Source organism: Scyliorhinus canicula, chromosome 9 (genome assembly GCF_902713615.1).
Source record: "Scyliorhinus canicula chromosome 9, sScyCan1.1, whole genome shotgun sequence".
Classification (NCBI taxonomy): domain Eukaryota; kingdom Metazoa; phylum Chordata; class Chondrichthyes; order Carcharhiniformes; family Scyliorhinidae; genus Scyliorhinus; species Scyliorhinus canicula.
The window spans coordinates 197,779,851-197,797,822 of NC_052154.1; the positions used below are offsets into that span (position 1 = coordinate 197,779,851).

The window sequence follows — 17,972 nt, forward strand, 5'->3', positions numbered from 1 at the left end:
GTCTCTTCATTGGATCCTACAGTCTCAGACTTTGTTAACTGGTATTAAATCAAATAAAGAAGGTTATTGAAATAATTAATAATAATCTTTATTGTCACAAGTAGGCTGACATTAACACTGCAATGAAGTTACTGTGAAAATCCCCTAGTCGCCACATTCCGGCGCCTGTTCGGATACACAGAGGGAGAATTCAGAATGTTCAAATGACCTAACAGTACATCTTTCAGGACTTGTGGGAGGAAACGGGAGCACCCGGAGGAAACCCACGCAGACACGGGGAGAACGTGCAGACTCCACACAAACAGTGACCCAAGCTGGGAATCGAACCTGGGACCCTGGCGCTGTGAAGTCACAGTGCTATCCACTACCGTGCCACCCTAGTGCAAGATATCAACAAGAAACTGCTTACTCCACAAAGTGATTTATTCAAACAGCAATGAGGTAAAAATGTATACGGGCATTGCAACTGCAATCCAGGCCATCACTACCGGGCTCTCACTGAGGGTCCACATACTCCCCGGACCTGTACACTTTTTTGCAGATAAAGAAATTGGCCCCAGGTGGTTCATGTGACCTGCGAATTATCACCCTTAAAGAGACCATGCTACCACAACCCCTCCCCCCCCCCCTTCCCCCCCTCCCCAAGTCCCTTAATACTACATATAGAACAGGACAAGTGTCAGGTCGCCATTTACAATGAGGGCAGAACCATAAAAATGGTGTGATAGGTAAATCGGGGGAAAAGGTCCAAAAAGTCCACCCCGAATGGGAGCCACCAAATGTGCGACCACTCAGGCCATGTCACCCCTGGAAGTCACCATCATGGACCTTGTTTATCTCTCTTGTGGGGACCATAATTTGGATTCAATTTGAATTGGTTTAAAAAGCAAGCAAGGAGATGGATTAAGGCCTTGCCTTGTCCACTCTGCACATTGACTTTGTAACTCTGAGAAAGGAATAAAATTTGAAAAACATCTAATTCCTTTTGAATGACTCCAGACCTGATCTTTCTTTATCTGCCTGCTTCTTGGTCTCAAAATAATTAATTATTTCACGCATAATAAAATAGATATTTATATCCACATTTTGTCACCTGTCTCGGATCATGCTGATGTTATCTGCGAGGATATCCAACTTGGAACCGGTTCATGGGGTCTATAATTTTGTTTTTGGAATGGTTTGAGGAGTGATGTGAAACCTCAGTCAGAATAACCAGCCCATTCATTCTGTAACAATTATTAAAGACTTTATTAAATTAAAGGAAAGACCAAATACACATGAACAGGACTACAGTACTCAAAGACAATTCAATTCATTTATCACTAAACACACAGTTTACGTAGGATCTATATATATCTATGTATCTAAGATCCCTGAACTCCTTAAGACTTCTCATTTCCCCAAACAGCATCAAATTAAATAAATCTAAATCAAATCCAGTTTATAATTACCACACAATACAGGGCTGATAATCAAGTCTGGAAAATGCATGTTCCTGTTCCAGTGAAGATATTAAACTGCCTTTACAAAGGTTCCTGCACTGCCTTGGTTCAAAGACTTGGATGTGGCTAGCCTCCTGGCTGTGAGTTATGGACTGGCCTCTCAGATTGTTCGATGTAAACTGGCCCCTCTGCTTCTGAGGGTGCTGCCAATTATACCATTTTCCCTCTTTGGTTCTTCATTCTGTGAGTGGCTGTCTGCTTCTCTCAAATTCCGTGACTCTAGAAATTAGCATGTGTATACCTCCGCTGATCTCTCAGTCATCTAGGTAAACTATTTTTCCTAAAAGGGCGATTTACACCTGATTCTGCCTCAATGTCTGATAATCTTGTTACTGGGAAAGTCGTATCATTTCATGCCTTCTGAATGCTGGCTACTGCTGTCATTGAGCAGATTTCTATCTGTTGCAGGGCAGATTTCTACCTGTTGCTGGGCAGATTTCTATCTGTTGCTGGGCAGATTTCTACCTGTTGTTGGGCAGATTTCTACCTGTTGCTGGGCAGATGTCTATCTGTTGCTGGGCAGATTTCTACCTGTTACAGGGCAGATTTCTACCTGTTGCTGGGCAGATTTCTCCCTCTGGCTGGGCAGATTTCTACCTGTTACAGGGCAGATTTCTACCTGTTGCAGGGCAGATTTCTACCTGTTGCTGGGCAGATTTCTCCCTCTGGCTGGGCAGATTTCTCCCTCTGGCTGGGCAGATTTCTACCTGTTGCTGGGAAGATTTCTACCTGTTGCTGGGCAGATTTCTACCTGTTGCTGGGCAGATTTCTACCTGTTGCTGGGCAGATTGTTACCTGTTGCTGGGCAGATTTCTACCTGTTGCTGGGCAGATTTCTACCTGTTGCTGGGCAGATTTCTACCTGTTGCAGGGCAGATTTCTACCTGTTGCTGGGCAGATTTCTCCCTCTGGCTGGGCAGATTTCTACCTGTTGCTGGGCAGATTTCTACCTGTTGCTGGGCAGATTTCTACCTGTTGCTGGGCAGATTTCTCCCTCTGGCTGGGCAGATTTCTACCTGTTACTGGGCAGATTTCTACCTGTTACTGGGCAGATTTTTACCTGTTTCTGGACAGATTTCTACCTGTTGCTGGGCAGATTTCTACCTGTTGCTGGGCAGATTTCTACCTGTTGCTGGGCAGATTTCTACCTGTTGCTGGGCAGATTTCTACCTGTTGCTGGGCAGATTTCTCCCTCTGGCTGGGCAGATTACATCTGATCATGCCTGTTAAATTTGTTTCACTAATGTTACCAGGCAGAACCATGACACGTACCATTGTTACATTACAGACGGAAAAAAAATCCAATAAAGATTCAATGCAACATGTCTTGTGGAAAATAAGGCACTTATTTTATATACTGGTAATTCAGTGTCTGAATTCGGACAAGCCTGAAGCAAAGTGCATGGAAATTGATCTGGCCTCTCCGTTTGAAACCTTACAAATTACGATAGACAAACTATTCATTTGGGGATACGTTTCAATGTTTAATAGCCTTGACTATACCACACGTTGTTAAACAATATGAAATAGTCACGATGGATATTACTTTACATATGCAGAACATTCCAGAAAAATACAGTGGCTCACATGATAACTCACTCAGCAAAAAACATTGTGGTGGATATAATATTCCATCAGACTAATCTACTTTGTAAGACACATGGATCACAAGCAAAGTATTTTGAACCATTGACTACAGGTAGTACAGTTGTGTTCTTGAATGACCTGGACGTTAAACCTTTTCGGAATTTGTCCTTTGTGTAGTTGTCTCTTTCCTTGAGTTTGCTGGTGGGATTCCCTGTTCTGAGGCTGCCGACTGACTCTAGGCCACAGATCCAGGTCAGGTCCTCAGGCAGATTCTCATTATTATCTGACAGAGAGATTTTCTTGTCCCGAATAGAAAGCTGTCTCATATTACCGAGCACTCGAGAGGGCTTACCAACTGGCTTAGAGCTGCTGACATTCTGAAAACAAGAAGAGGCGATGAATACAACAATTATTTACCCAACCCATCAATGATCAGCGGCAATGGTTAAATATCCACGATTATGTTATATTCTGTATGTTAGAAAAAGAGAAATGCTGGAGATATTCAGCCGGTCAGACTGACCGTGTTTCTCTCCACAGATATTGGCCGGAATGAGGAGGAGCATAACAGACATTTATAGACGCTGAAAGATGCCCTCGTACGAACAGGATATGGCGCTCGACTCATCGATCGACAGTTCCAACGCGCCACAGCAAAAAACTGCACCGACCTCCTCAGAAGACAAACACGGGACACAACCGACAGAGTACCCTTCGTCGTCCAGTACTTTCCCGGAGCGGAGAAACTACAAATCTTCTTCGCAGCCTTCAACATGTCATCGATGAAGATGAACATCTTGCAAACGTCATCCCCACACCCCCACTACTTGCCTTCAAACAACCGCGCAACCTCAAACAAACCATTGTTTGCAGCAAACTACCCACCCTTCAGAACAGCGACCACGACACCACACAACCCTGCCAGGGCAATCTCTGCAATACGTGCCAGATCATCACCATTACATGTGAGAACACCACTCACCAGGTACATGGTACATACTCGTGCGACTTGGCCAATGCTGTCTACCTCATATGTTGCAGGAAAGGATGTCCCGAAGCGTGGTACATTGGCGAGACCATGCAGACACTGCGACAACGGATGAACAGACATCGCGCGACAATTGCCAGGCAGGAATGTTCCTTTCCAGTCGGCGAACACTTCAGCAGTCAAGGGCATTCAGCCTCTGATCTCCGGGTAAGCGTTCTCCAAGGCGGCCTTCAGGATGCATGACAACGCAGAATCGCAGAGCAGAAACTTATAGCCAAGTTCCGCACACATGAGTACCGGGATCTGGGACCTGGGATTCATGTCGCATTACATTCACCCTCCACCATCTGGCCTGGGCTTGCAAAATCCTACCAGCTGTCCTGGCTTGAGACAATTCACACCGCTTTAACCTGTGATTATCCCTCTCTCCAGTTGCTCCATCTAGACCTGTAAAGACTTAATTACCTGCAAAGACTCGCACTCAAAGTATCGTCTTGCATCATTGACTTTGTCTATATATATGTTTCTGGAACCCACCTCTTCATTCATCCGAGGAAGGCGCAGTGCTCCGAAAGCTAGTGATTCGAAACAAACCTGTTGAACTTTAACCTGGTGTTGTAAGACTTCTTACTGTCAATCAAGTTGGTGAGACATGACCTTCCCCGTACAAAACCATGCTGTCTGTCACTAACTAGTCCATTTTCCTCCAAATGTGCATACATCCTGTATCCCGGTATCTTTTCCAAAAGCTTCCCCACCACTGATGTCAGGCTCTCCGGCCTATAATTTGCTGGATTATCTCGCTTCCTTTCTTAAACAAGGGAACAACATTGGCTATCCTGCAGTCCTCTGGAACCTCGCCTGTGGTCAAAGAGGATGTGAAGATATCTGTTAAGGCCCCAGCTATTTCTCCCCTTGCAGAATCGCCGGGAGAGGACCCAGTCTGGCGGTGGGATGCTGGAATTAAGAATCCTCACCACCTTCAAAGAGTGGGCCCTGGAGGTGCCAGGATGGCCGAGGACATAGCGGTCATCAACGCAGAGGCTGGTGGATGCCATAGAGGTGAGGAACCACCGGGTCACATCAAAGGACCTGTCACACGTGAGTTGTTATTGCCTTACAGACTGACCCATCCTTCCCACTGATCACATGTCCATTCTCACGGTCCTCCAGCCAATGGTGCCGGCCCATCCCAGGCGGCTCCGTCTCCTGACTCCCATGAGAACATCTTGGAGGAGAGCTTCGAGGAAGACTCGATCAAAGCGTCACAGCTGTCATCCCCATCCTCCATCAACGCAGATACACACATCTCGGTGGGACATGTCAGTGGACAAGCTGCTGATGTACATCAGGTGGAGGCAGGAACCCCTGGGTGGGACAGCAGTCGGAGGTCTGCTGGCAGGACCCCCCCCCCCCCCAGGTGGGACAGCAGTCGGAGGTCTGCTGGATCCCAGGTCCCAGCTGGGCTCCAGCCTGTGTTGAGCCTCTGGAACAGGGTTACCCGGAGCTGACGTTAGGGAGCGGCCAGGACATTCAGAGGAGATGTCAGTGTCACCCCAGTAGATCTACATCCTATTGGAGGAGTCCCAGAGGCTATGGGTGTCGGAGATGTCGTCGGCAATGAGTGGTGCCGAGGCCACTACTGCTAGGGTGGGACCGCCTGGTGCCCAACGCAGCACCGATAGTGAAGGTGGCCAACGTGTCGCACAGTCGGTGACGGCCATGGCTAAAGGTCTCAAAAGAGTATCCATGAGCCCTATTTCATGAGACTCACTGGGGGATGTCACCCAGTACCAGGCCGACCTGGATGAGGTTCTGGGGGACATGTCCCGCTCTCAAGTGGGCATTGCCAAGGCACTGCAGAGCACGGCCCAATCACTGAGGAGCATCTGCCAGAATCCTCGAGACACATCTCGTGGCACTCACGCCTTCCACTCCTTCAGGCAGGCGATTCGCAGGTTCTGCCTTCTAGACCTGTTCTGCTCTTCACCTTTGTTCTTAACGTCTTGCAAAGATCCCCCAGGGGCCCACCTCCACCTCCCCTGCCAACACCCGATTGCTGTGATCCACCATCACCCACTCAATCTCTTGCATCTGTGACCTCTCTCCATCGAGATTTTCGAGGCACAGCCGCTCCTTCGATGACCTTCGATCGGACTTCCTGCATCTCCTTTCTGTATTGGCAAAACTCCTAGAACATAGAACAGTACAGCACAGAACAGGCCCTTCGGCCCTCGATGTTGTGCCGAGCATTGTCCGAAACCAAGATCAAGCTATCCCACTCCCTGTCATTCTGGTGTGCTCCATGTGCCTATCCAATAACCGCTTGAAAGTTCCAAACGTGTCCGACTCCACTCTCACAGCAGGCAGTCCATTCCACACCCTAACCACTCTCTGAGTAAAGAACCTACCTCGGACATCCCTCCTATATCTCCCACCCTGAATCTTATAGTTATGCCCCCTTGTAACAGCTACATCCACCCGAGGAAATAGTCTCTGAACGTCCACTCTATCTATCCCTCTCATCATCTTATAAACCTTTATTAAGTCGCCTCTCATCCTCCTCCGCTCCAAAGAGAAAAGCCCTAGCTCCCTCAACCTTTCCTCATAAGACCTATCCTGCAAACCAGGCAGATTCCTGGTAAATCTCCTTTGCACCCTTTCCAATGCTTCCACATCCTTCCTATAATAAATGGCATCAACTGCTCCATCAGGGGCTTCCCAAGCTGCGACAACCCTTCCCCCTCCGCTATCTTTACAATTGTTTTTGCGCCACAGACCTATTCCCATTCTTTGGCCAGGTCCATGGGTCTCCAGGTCTCCCTGTCTCCCTGTCTCCCTGTCTCCCTGTCTCCCTGTCTTCGGGTCTCCGGGTTTCCGGGTCTCCAGGTCTCTGGGTCTTCGAGTCTTTCACCTTCTTCTGCCGGGCCTGATAGCCAGCAGACATGGCATTCCCGGTGGGGAACGTTTTCTCCACACCCTCAACTATACTTTCCCGTCAAAATCCTCCCATTCTCGGGTAAGAAGAGCTCAGATCTATGCCTTTGAGTCGGAGCTGTCCTGCGTGTGACCACTCACTCCATGGCCAGTGATAATTGGTTTCTCGCCATACTATGGCCAGACCCTGATTTCACCTCGGGGAACAGGCCTGTTGCATCGCAAACCTTTTGGCACCTGGTGTGGATCTCGTTTTTGGCCTCTCCCGCTACTCAGCGGCTGGTGAATCGTGCCCATGGGAACACCACCACCTGGAAGTTCCCTTCCAAGTCACTCACCACCCTGACTTGGAAATATATCACCGTTCCTTCACTGTCGCTGGGTCAAAATCCTGGAACTCCCTCCCTAACAGCACTGTGGATGTACCTGCACCACATTTAGAATATTTAGAACAGTACAGCACAGAACAGGCCCTTCGGCCCTCGATGTTGTGTCGAGCAATGATCACCCCACTCAAACTCACGTATCCACCCTATACCCGTAACCCAACAACCCCCCCATTAACCTTACTTTTTAGGACACTACGGGCAATTTATCACGGCCAATCCACCTAACCCGCTCATCTTTGGACTGTGGGAGGAAACCGGAGCACCCGGAGGAAACCCACGCACACACGGGGAGGACGTGCAGACTCCGCACAGACAGTGACCCAGCCGGGAACCGAACCTGGGACCCTGGAGCTGTGAAGCATTGATGCTAACCACCATGCTACCGTGCTGCCCCATGGGCAGCAAATGCCCACCTTCCCAAGGGCAACTAGGGTTAGGCAACAAACATGGGCTGAGCCAGCAACACCCACATCGCGTGAAAGAATAAAATAAATGTTGTTGACTTCTTTGTGGCTGGTTATGGAATAGCTTTGGCAAAGCCGTGTTGCCTGCTAATCCTCAACCAGGGATTACAAGAGATTACAAGAAAAACTAACAAAGGATAAGGGGACATAGTAGACATTTGGCTATTGATAAAGACTGGACTGGAACAGCTCTGAAAGTAGACCTGGACTAAGAGCAGGACAAGATTGACATTTGAGGAGATGTGGGTGTTGTTGCTGACCATGTGTCCTGGGAGAGGAAAATGAACAAATCTTGTTCACATCTTGGCTATAATTGTTTTTAAAATTATAATTTCTCTAATGAAAAAATAACTTATTTTATATGAATTTTATATGAATATAGTATAGTTCACACAGATGGAAGTTATTATGGCAGTGATCTGTTTAGAATAAAATTATCTTCGATCTGTGCCCTGCTGGATTTTCCCCCTCATTACTGTGGATTTTTCACGGTAAGAAAGAGTGAAAGTGGCCAATATCATGCATCAAATCTCTAATACTGTCCCAAACTGCTGAGGGAAGATATGAAGCATTAAAACCCCATAAATAACAATCATTTTAGTGTCAGGAAATGGAAAAGGCTTTCATTCAGTAAACATTCAACTTGTGTTCAATGTATCGGCACATTAATGTGCATTAACCAGGAAACCCTGCTACTTCCAACAAAATTACGTCCATTCTAGCTTCAAATGGTTCTGAATCGTGCAACAGAATGTTGATCTGTATCTCTGGATATTCTTTGCAATCATCGGTAATGGTTCCAATTTAACATGAACGCACCGGGGAGGTTGTGGGGGGGGGGGGGGGTTGGATACAAAGAAACACATTGGACTACAAAACCTTTTGCAGACCCTGAGCATTTAAGTCTGGTTTTAGTTCCCTGGATCAACATATTTCAGCCCTGTAAAACCGTCATTCATTATTAGCTTCGGACATCTTGTGGATGGAGTTATGAACCTATGGTTCTTTGCTAAAAAGAAATAAGGAATTACAGTCAGGACATTGTAATGTAAACGGCACACATACATATCTGTGAGAAGGTTCGTTCCCTGTACACCATTGCTTGGCCCATCCTGCGAGGAGTCTTTCATCAACCACGTATGTTCGCTTGGAAGAAATCTTATACAGCGTTTCAATGGCGCTTTCTGCTGGTACTTTAACAATTCGTAAAGGTTCGAAATAAACATTTCCTCGATAACCCTGCCACACCTTCAAGGCAATATGAAAAAAAGAGCACTCGTGCAACAAATTGTTTCAAAGTTCAATGTGCAGGCTTTACTATTTCTGGACATTTACTCAGCTCAACTTGCACTTCAGTTTATATTGAATATTTTCCCCGCTATTGTTAAACTGACGAGGCCATTGCCAAACTGGACAAGCGAATCAATACCCTCATTTTTAAATTTCCATTAGGATTCTTTTTTTTAGACTGAATGTTTACTCTCACAAATATTTGCTGTAATGTTTAATTTGCACAATGATAGAAATATAGGAACAGGAGTAAACCATTCAGCTCCTCAAGCTGATCCCACTTGGTGTCAAGGTTCAGATTGATTCTAGGATGAGGGATGTGAGGGTCCTTCAAGGCCCCGGTCCTACACCATTTCCTAATGTCCCAATATGCACTGTGATTCCAATGTGGTGTCAAACCCAGTTCACAAAGTGTTCACATGTCCGTTGGAATGCAGACACTTTGGAAGCCTACCCGAACTTAAGTTAAATATTTGGAGAGAGCAAGGATTTTCAACTGTGCTCCCAGCATCTAAAATTGAACAGATGGTCACATGCCTGCACAGAGCGGTCTGTTCAACAAGACAATTACACTAACAGCCAGGAAATGTAAACAGGGTAGTGTCCACTGGCAATTTGAAGTTACATTTTCGGTTCTGAGATAAAGCTGGCAGTGCGATTACTTTCAGATCAGTTTCATGGGCCACTAGGCGCCTGATGCATAACTCTTACTGAGACAAATATATTGGATTATAAACATTTGGCCATTTAAGGGTTAAAAGCCAGAGTTAGAGTGTGTTTGACTGCAGTTGTCATGTTTTTAAAAGAATCATGTTTTGCAAGACCAGTAAACTTTTAGGAGCCAGAGGTGAAATTGACCAGTAAAACACCTGGACTAATGTATTGTTCTTTGGCGAGTGGGAGCCCCTGGGGAGTTAATATGTTTATAGCCTGGGGAGTTCATGTGTTTTCAGCCTGGGGAGATGATGTCTTTGCTGGGTGGTGCTAAAGCATTCGGGCATGTTGAGAAAGCTTTTTGAGTTGAGTTCAGATCTGGCTAACCCTTTAGACCACAAGTAAAGTCTTTTGCTCTCACGGTAGTTTGATAAAAAAAAAGATTAATAGTATTTAAAGCAGTGTCGACTTGTCAGAGGACAAAGGAGAAGCTGACACAATCTTGTTGAAGCAGCTTTTTGAAGACATCCAGCCAGAGTTTGCAGGAGTTTTAACAGGAGCCAAATCTGTTCTGGAAAGCAAGAATTACTCTGTGCCATTGGGATGTAGGGTGGATTGAGAGCTGTATGTTTTTCCTTTCTTGTTTAATTGGGAATAGAGATAGTAATTAAGTTGTGTTTACTGTGTTGAGTGGGATTATTTAAGGTGTAATTGTACGCTATTTTCAGGTTTGATGTTAAATAGTTTAACACTTTGTTTGTAAGGAAGTTTTGGTCCAGTATCCTAGTCGCTGTTGGGGACTGGTCTGAGACTGTAATATCACACAATTGAGAATGAAAGAATTGATATTTACGTAGCACCTCTCATTATCTCAGGACACCACAAAGCACGTTATAGCCAATGAAACATTTTTAAGTACAGTCACTATGGTAACGTAGGAAAAGCAGCAACCAAGTTTCACACAGCAAGATTCCACCAACAGTAATGTCATATGAGGTTAACTCAATTTATGGTGTTCGTCCTGGAGCAGTAATGACCAGGACACCTGGGAGCACTGTCTTGCAAAGGATCTTCAGCATCCGCTAGAGAGGGATTAATAACAAATCCAAAAGACAGCATTTCCGACAGTGCACTTCTCCCTCTGTACTGATGTGTCAGCCTAAATCTTGCTCAGGTCTCTGGTATGAGACTGACAAATTCCTGAAATAGATCTGAGAATGCTCCTGAATGCACAACTGACACCAATGTTACATTTGCTGGAGTCACTCTCAGCTCCACCAAGTGTTCATCTTAGAGAATTCTGCAGGTTGCTGCTGGTTTCACACAGCCTCTGCATTCAGAGTTGACATCCTCACTCACTAAAATCAATGTTCGAGAATCTTTGACTGTGTTAATAATGTCATTTCTGTTTCAATGGAAAGTGATAGAGGTCGTGCATCAAACCAATCTTGGTATTAAAACCCTGAGGCGTGAGATTGCCATCCAAAAGGATGTGTCAAACTGGTTGGGGAGTTTCCAAATCCACCCTTGGGCATGTCAAATAAAATGACCTTTTATTCACACAAATTGTACATTTATTTAAAAACATCCAATCCCCTGGCACGCAGCAAAGTAAACTGAGTAGAGATACATTTGCATTTTAGATTAATCAGCAGCTATTTCTTCCAAGTGGGACATTTACTTTCTTTCCCTTTTAAATCTTGCAATTTTAAAGAGTTGCCATGTTTCATTCTCACAATTAGTCATGCTGTAACATGCTATTATCATGCTATAGCACGCCAAGCAAAGTTAGACTGAAGATTGATTTAATTACTCTTCAGAGTCTATCCCACTTTAGCACTCGAGTGGTGGTTCTTAAATTCTCAGTTAAGAGGATTATCCTTGCAAAGTCTCAAAGAGATGAAATAGATGATTAATTAAGCCGTGTATAGATTTGAAGAAGCCTTGGCGGTAAACCACAGCATTTACTTGTGAGACATGGTTAAACAGCATAATTGTTAAAATGTTCTTTAATCTTAAATTCACGGATCCTCGATTGTGGAAGACAAGAACTCATGATTTAAAGAGCAAAATATTTCTCTGGGCTTCAGACTTACTTTTAGAGGGCGCAGTGAATTTGTTGGGTCTTGAGAGGTGGAATACTGTGTAGTTCGGTAGTAATGTGGCTCCAAGGTTCTGCACAGTAAAGGCAAACATGTCTCACATTTTTGTGCTCAATAAGCCATTCTTCTCTGAAGCTGCCGGATTTTAACATTGTCAATGAATATATATAATATATATTCTTTTGGCGAGGTGTTCCATCTCGCAGTCGTTTGACGTGCTATGTCTACGACTCTCCAAGCCTCTTCTCCCAATTTGGGAAACAGTTTTTTAACTATTAGTTCATTGTATAATTAAATAGAACAATTGACAGTTTTATCGTGGTGATGTTTTCAAAAAAAGTCTCACTCACAATTTGTTATGAAACCGTCTTTTGTTACTCCTCAGCATCATGGCAAGTATCCAATATGAAGATCTGCAAAAGGTTTCAACAGTTCCTTCAGAGAGTTTCATGGTCGGATTCTCAATCTATGAAATGCTGCAATTGGAGGCATGGCAGAGAGGCGGCCATTCAGCCATCCAGTCCATGCTTGCACTCTGTGGAGTAATCCAGTCAGTCCTGTTCACCCACTCTGTCCCCATGGCTTTGCAAGTTTATTTCTCTCAGGTGCATCCAATTTCCTTTTGAAATTATTCATCCACTTCCACCACTCCCTCAGGCAGCACGTTCCACAACATTGCCGCTCACTCATCCAAATAAAGTTCTCCCTCACATCCTTCCCGTATCTCTTGCCAAAAACTTAAATTTGTATCCCCTGCTTCTTGAACCATCAACTAATGGGAGCAGCTACTATTTATTATCTAAACCTTGTCAATCTTGTGCACCTCCATCAAATCCCCCTTGTTCACAAGGAGAGCAGCCTCAGTTGCTTTAATCTAACTTTGTAGCTGAAATCCCTCAACTCTGGAATCATTCTGGTAAATCTCCTTTGCGCACTCTCAAAGAGCCTCACACCTGACCAGATCTGGGTCCAGCTCATTGTGGTCGAAGCAGAAATGTAGAAAACTTTGCCACAACTTCCCTGTGATTTGATAAATTCCTGGACATGGTGCAGTGTAGATACACATGGAAAATTGCACCAGCCGCATTGTGAAGCATGTGATGTTTCCCCGCTGATACTTAGATGCATAGAATCCCCACAGTACAGAAGGAGGCCACTCAGCCCATCGAGTCTGCATCAACCCTCTGAAAGAGCATCCTCCTAGGCTCACCCCCTGCCCCATCCCCACCTAACCTGCACATCTTTGGACACAAAGGGACAATTTAGCATGGTCAATCCACCTCACCTGCACACCTTTGGACTGTGGGAGGAAACCGGAGCATCCGGAGGAAACCCATGCCGACACGGGAAGAACGTGCAGACTCCGCACAGACAAGGGCAGCACGGTGGTGGAGTTTGCACATTCTCCCCGTGTTTGCGTGGGTTTCGCCCCCACAACCCAAAGATGGGCAGGGTAGGTGGATTGGCCACAGTAAATTGCCTCTTAATTGGAAAAAATGAATTGGGTACTCTAAATTTATTTATTTTTTAAATCCACACAGACAGTCACCCGAAGCTGGAATTGAACCTGGGACCCTGGCACTGTAAGGCAGTAGTGCTTGCCATTTGCCATCCCATGTAGCCCTGCAAGTTTATTTCTCTCAAGTGCATTCAAGTGCTTGCTGCACCCCTATCCAAGCTGTTCCAGTACAGCTCCAACACTGGCTTCTACCCAGCAATGTGGAAAATTGCCCAGGTGGGTCCTGTCCACAAGAAACAGGACAAATCCAACCCAGCCAATTACCACCCTATCAGTCTACTCTCCATCATCAGCAAAGTGATAGAAGGAGTTATGAACAGAGCTATCAAGCAGCACTTACTCAGCAATAACCTGCCAACGGACACTCAGTTTGGGTTCCACCAGAATCACTCAGCCTTGGGTCAAACATGGACAAAACAGCTGAATGCCAGAGGTCAGGTGAGAGTGACTGCCCTGGACATCAAGGCAGCATTTGACCGAGTGTGGCATCAAGGAGCCCGAGCTAAACTGGAGTCAATGGGAATCAGGGAGCCCGAGCTAAACTGGAGTCAATGGGAATCAAGGAGCCCGAGCTAAACTGGAGTCAATGGGAATCAAGGAGCCCGAGCTAAACTGGAGTCAATGGGAATCAGGGAGCCCGAGCTAAACTGGAGTCAATGGGAATCAAGGAGCCCGAGCTAAACTGGAGTCAATGGGAATCAAGGAGCCCGAGCTAAACTGGAGTCAATGGGAATCAAGGAGCCCGAGCTAAACTGGAGTCAATGGGAATCAAGGAGCCCGAGCTAAACTGGAGTCAATGGGAATCAAGGAGACGGAGCTAAACTGGAGTCAATGGGAATCAAGGAGACGGAGCTAAACTGGAGTCAATGGGAATCAAGGAGCCCGAGCTAAACTGGAGTCAATGGGAATCAAGGAGCCCGAGCTAAACTGGATGTCAAGGGAATCAAGGAGCCCGAGCTAAACTGGAGTCAATGGGAATCAAGGAGCCCGAGCTAAACTGGAGTCAATGGGAATCAAGGAGACGGAGCTAAACTGGAGTCAATGGGAATCAGGGGTAGTCCTACCCGGCACAAAGGGAGATGGTTGTGGTGGTTGGAGGTCAATCATCTCAGCTCCAGGACATCACTGCAGGAGTTCCTCAGGGTCGTGTCCCAGGCCCAACTATCTTCAGCTGCTTCATCAATGACCTTCCTTCCATCATAAGGTCAGAAGTGGGGATGTTTACTGATGACTGCACAATGTTCAGCACCATTCGCCACTCCTCAGATACTGAAGCAGTCCATGCCAAATGCAGCAAGACCTGGACAATATCCAGGCTCGGGCTGACATGTGACAAGTTACATTCGCACCACACAAGTGACAAGCAATGACCATCTCCTACAAGAGAGGATCTAACCATCGCCCCCTTGACATTCAATGGTATTACCTTCGCTGAATCCCCCACAATCAACATCCCGCGGGATTACTATTGATCAGAAACTGAACTGGACCCAGCCACATTAATACTGTGGCTACACAGCAAGTCAAAGGCTAGGAATCCTATGGTGAGTAACTCACCTCCTGACCCCCCCCCCCCCCCCCCCCCCAAAGCCTGTGCACCATCTGCAAGGTACAAGTCAGGAGTGTGATGGAATACTCTCCATTTGCCTGGATGAGTGCAGCTCCAACAACACTTAAGACGCTCAACACCATCCAGGACAAAGCAGCCCCGCTTGATTGCTCCCCCTTCCACAAACATTCAAACCCACCACGACCGATAAACAGTGGCAGCCGTGTGTCCCATCTACAAGATGCACTGCAGTAACTCACCAAGGTTCCTTTGACAGCACCTTCCAAACCCCTGGCCACTACCATCTAGAAGGACAAGGGCAGCAAATATCTGGGGTGCCTGGAGGTTCCCCTCCAAGTCACTCACCACCCTGACTTGGAAATATGTCGCCATTCCTTCACTGTCGCTGGGGCAACATCCTGGAACTCCCTCCCTAACAGCATAGTGGGTGTACCTACACATCAGGGACTGCAGCGGTTCAAGAAGACAGCTCACCACCATCTTCTGAGGGGCAATCAGGGATGGACAATAATGTTGGCCTAACCAGAGACATCCAAATCCCATAAATGAATTTTAAAAACTTTTCCTCTGCCCCTTGCCCCACTTCTTGCCGCGCCTTCACTATAGAATATTAGTCTTGAGGATATTTCAGTTTTGCATCGAATTCAAATGAAATTGAGAGATAAGCTACTACCTGTCTTTAAAATGGAAAGATTCCTTTGGACACCAGTCTCACACAACTTTCCACCATTTGGCTCATTGCCCTGGAAATGGTTCTCCGGAAGGTCTATCCACAGGTCGACTTCCAAACCCTGTTAAATATAAAAAGGGGGTGGTGATGTGCAGCGGGTGACATTCCTGCCTGAGACAGAAAGTCCAGTCCTGTGGCCAAGGACGGTCTGCTCATAACAGGTTGAGTATCAATTGGTAAACCCTTGCAGATTATGTTAATGACAGGTGGTAACAGCAGGAGAGAGTCCTGGTCAATCCTGGGCCCATAATTAGAGTCACTGCCATCAGTATGTTCAGCTGCAGGCTATAATTTCTATAACCCTTTAAGATACCGAAGTGGAGTGGTTTACATTGCTGAATGAATAATAACCCTAAACCCCCCCCCCCGTACCAGCCTCCCCGGTCCCGGACAGGAGCCGGAATGTGGCGACTAGGGGCTTTTCACAGTAATTTAATTGAAGCCTACTCGTGACAATAAGCCATTTTCATTTTCATTCATTTTCATCAGCTTCACTGATCAACTGATTTCTGTGTTAAATGCGATGTGCCAAATCCATTATTTCAGATGAAGGGTGGACTGAAGAAAAGTGGCGATAAATATTAAAGTATTAGTTTAAACTTTTCCAATTTCCGACAATTGACGGGCCCAGAACTAAATCAATATTGTGAGAGTTTAAAACAAGAAGATTAATGTTTAATGACTGACCTGCAGTTACACCTTCCTCTGCAGACAGGGAAACTGTGTCAATTTCCCCTCCCTGTTAGAACAGTTTGGATAGATACTGCTGAGAATAACATGTTCTGTGCCCATTACACGATGAGTGGGTACTTAAAAAGCAGAATTTCTAACTTGCAAACAATTCGATTTGGGTTTGTGTGTGTACCTGAACCACACACGGTATTACTCAGTGTGACAAAGCAAAGGTGATTATAAACTAACAAATTACTTCAAAATTTGTCATAATCGCCTCTTGCATTAAAGCGGCAATAGTATTCAGAATGGTGAATCGAAAGACATTCATATTGTTGTCCAATTTCTCATCCAGAACACAAAGGCGTTTCCATGAAATTTTCGGTTCCCTCGGTCTGATTGGCTTGTGTATTGTCGACCTCCACCGCGTTTACAATTAAAATGACAAAGGGGTCATTAATTCACCACTTACCTTAAGAATGAGAAAGATAGCCGGGGTTGAACTAAATAATTGGAAACTTTTACCGGCTTTCCTGAAGAACTGCGTCTGTAAGAAGGCCAGAGAAGTTTACACTCTGAGCTGCCAAAAAGTTGTGTTGGCACATTCAATAATCCTCTTCCTTAGCAACAATGCTGCTTCTGCCGAGCTGGTGCAACACACTGCACCATTCCCCTGTCATTGTGCTTGCTGACAAGTAGAGGCCTTGTGTTGGGCACTGTGTGAATGGTCACACAGAAGGAACCCAATGAATCTGTCCTTTTCTTATGGGGCTAATTGTAAGAATAACCCAGCTAATTCCACTCCCTGTCCTTCCCGCTTGTCCTGCAGCTTTCTTTACTCTTCAGGTACGACAGTATTACCTTTTAAAAGCCATGATTAAATCCACCGTCACCACTCCCTCGGGCAGCTGTTCCAGTTCCTAGCTGCTTGAGACATATAAATGTTTTTTTCCTCATACCACCATTGGTTACATACGAATTAAAAGCTGATATCAGCCATTCAGCCCCTCCACAGTTCCACCGTTCAATATGATTATGGCTGATCTAATTGTAACCTCAATTCCATATTCCCTCCCCCACACCTACCCCAATGACATTTCACCCCTCAAGAATCTGTTCACCTCTGCCATAAAAATACTCAAAGACTCTGTTTCCACCACATTTTGAAGAAGAGTTCCAATCTCTCACCGCCCTCTGAGAGAAATGTTTTTCCTCCTCATCTCTGCCTTCAATGGATGACCCCCTTATTTTGTTCTTTGCCATTCATCTTAAATCAATGTTTCTGGAAGATTCATCAAGTTTTGTCAGGAGGGAAGAACTTCCTTCGAAACTCTTACAGTGATAGTGGTTGGGGGATGTGAAGTTACCTGACTGGAATAGAGAAAAGGCAGCAAGCCATTGGGAGCTGAGAATAACTTTGGACTGGTTCATGCAGGATGAAGCATCCACTTAAGGGACTATGTAAAATCAAACCGGGAAGGAGGAGTTTTGGTCATTTTAAAAGGTAAATGAGGAAAGCTTTCTGTAGTTTAGAGTGTAAGTTGACTACTGAAATAGTGTTTCGTGAAT

The 17,972-nt window shown here is 45.6% G+C and overlaps 1 protein-coding gene across 1 annotated transcript; it reads right to left on the reverse strand.

The window, feature by feature from the left end:
* Positions 1-2,567: 2,567 nt before the first annotated feature.
* On the reverse strand, positions 2,568-17,237 carry LOC119971035. Its single transcript, XM_038806145.1, has 6 exons — positions 16,876-17,237; positions 15,675-15,792; positions 12,263-12,325; positions 11,907-11,985; positions 8,932-9,114; positions 2,568-3,465 (listed from the first exon to the last, which is right to left on the reverse strand). The coding sequence occupies exons 3-6, from the start codon at positions 12,301-12,303 to the stop codon at positions 3,136-3,138; spliced, it is 633 nt and encodes a 210-aa protein (XP_038662073.1). The 5' UTR covers positions 12,304-12,325; positions 15,675-15,792; positions 16,876-17,237; the 3' UTR covers positions 2,568-3,135.
* Between the last annotated feature and the right edge of the window lie 735 nt (positions 17,238-17,972).

What these genes read in the sequence shown, in the direction of transcription:
- LOC119971035 (XM_038806145.1), bottom strand. Translation starts at nt 12,303, where the DNA reads ATGATGCTGAGGAGTAACAAAAGACGGTTTCATAACAAATT. An exon ending in ATTCACTGCGCCCTCTAAAA is followed by an intron (nt 9,115 to 11,906) that starts GTAAGTCTGAAG and finishes ATTGCCTTGAAG; the next exon opens with GTGTGGCAGGGTTATCGAGG. An exon ending in ACGAACCTTCTCACAGATAT is followed by an intron (nt 3,466 to 8,931) that starts GTATGTGTGCCG and finishes TCTTGTTTTCAG; the next exon opens with AATGTCAGCAGCTCTAAGCC.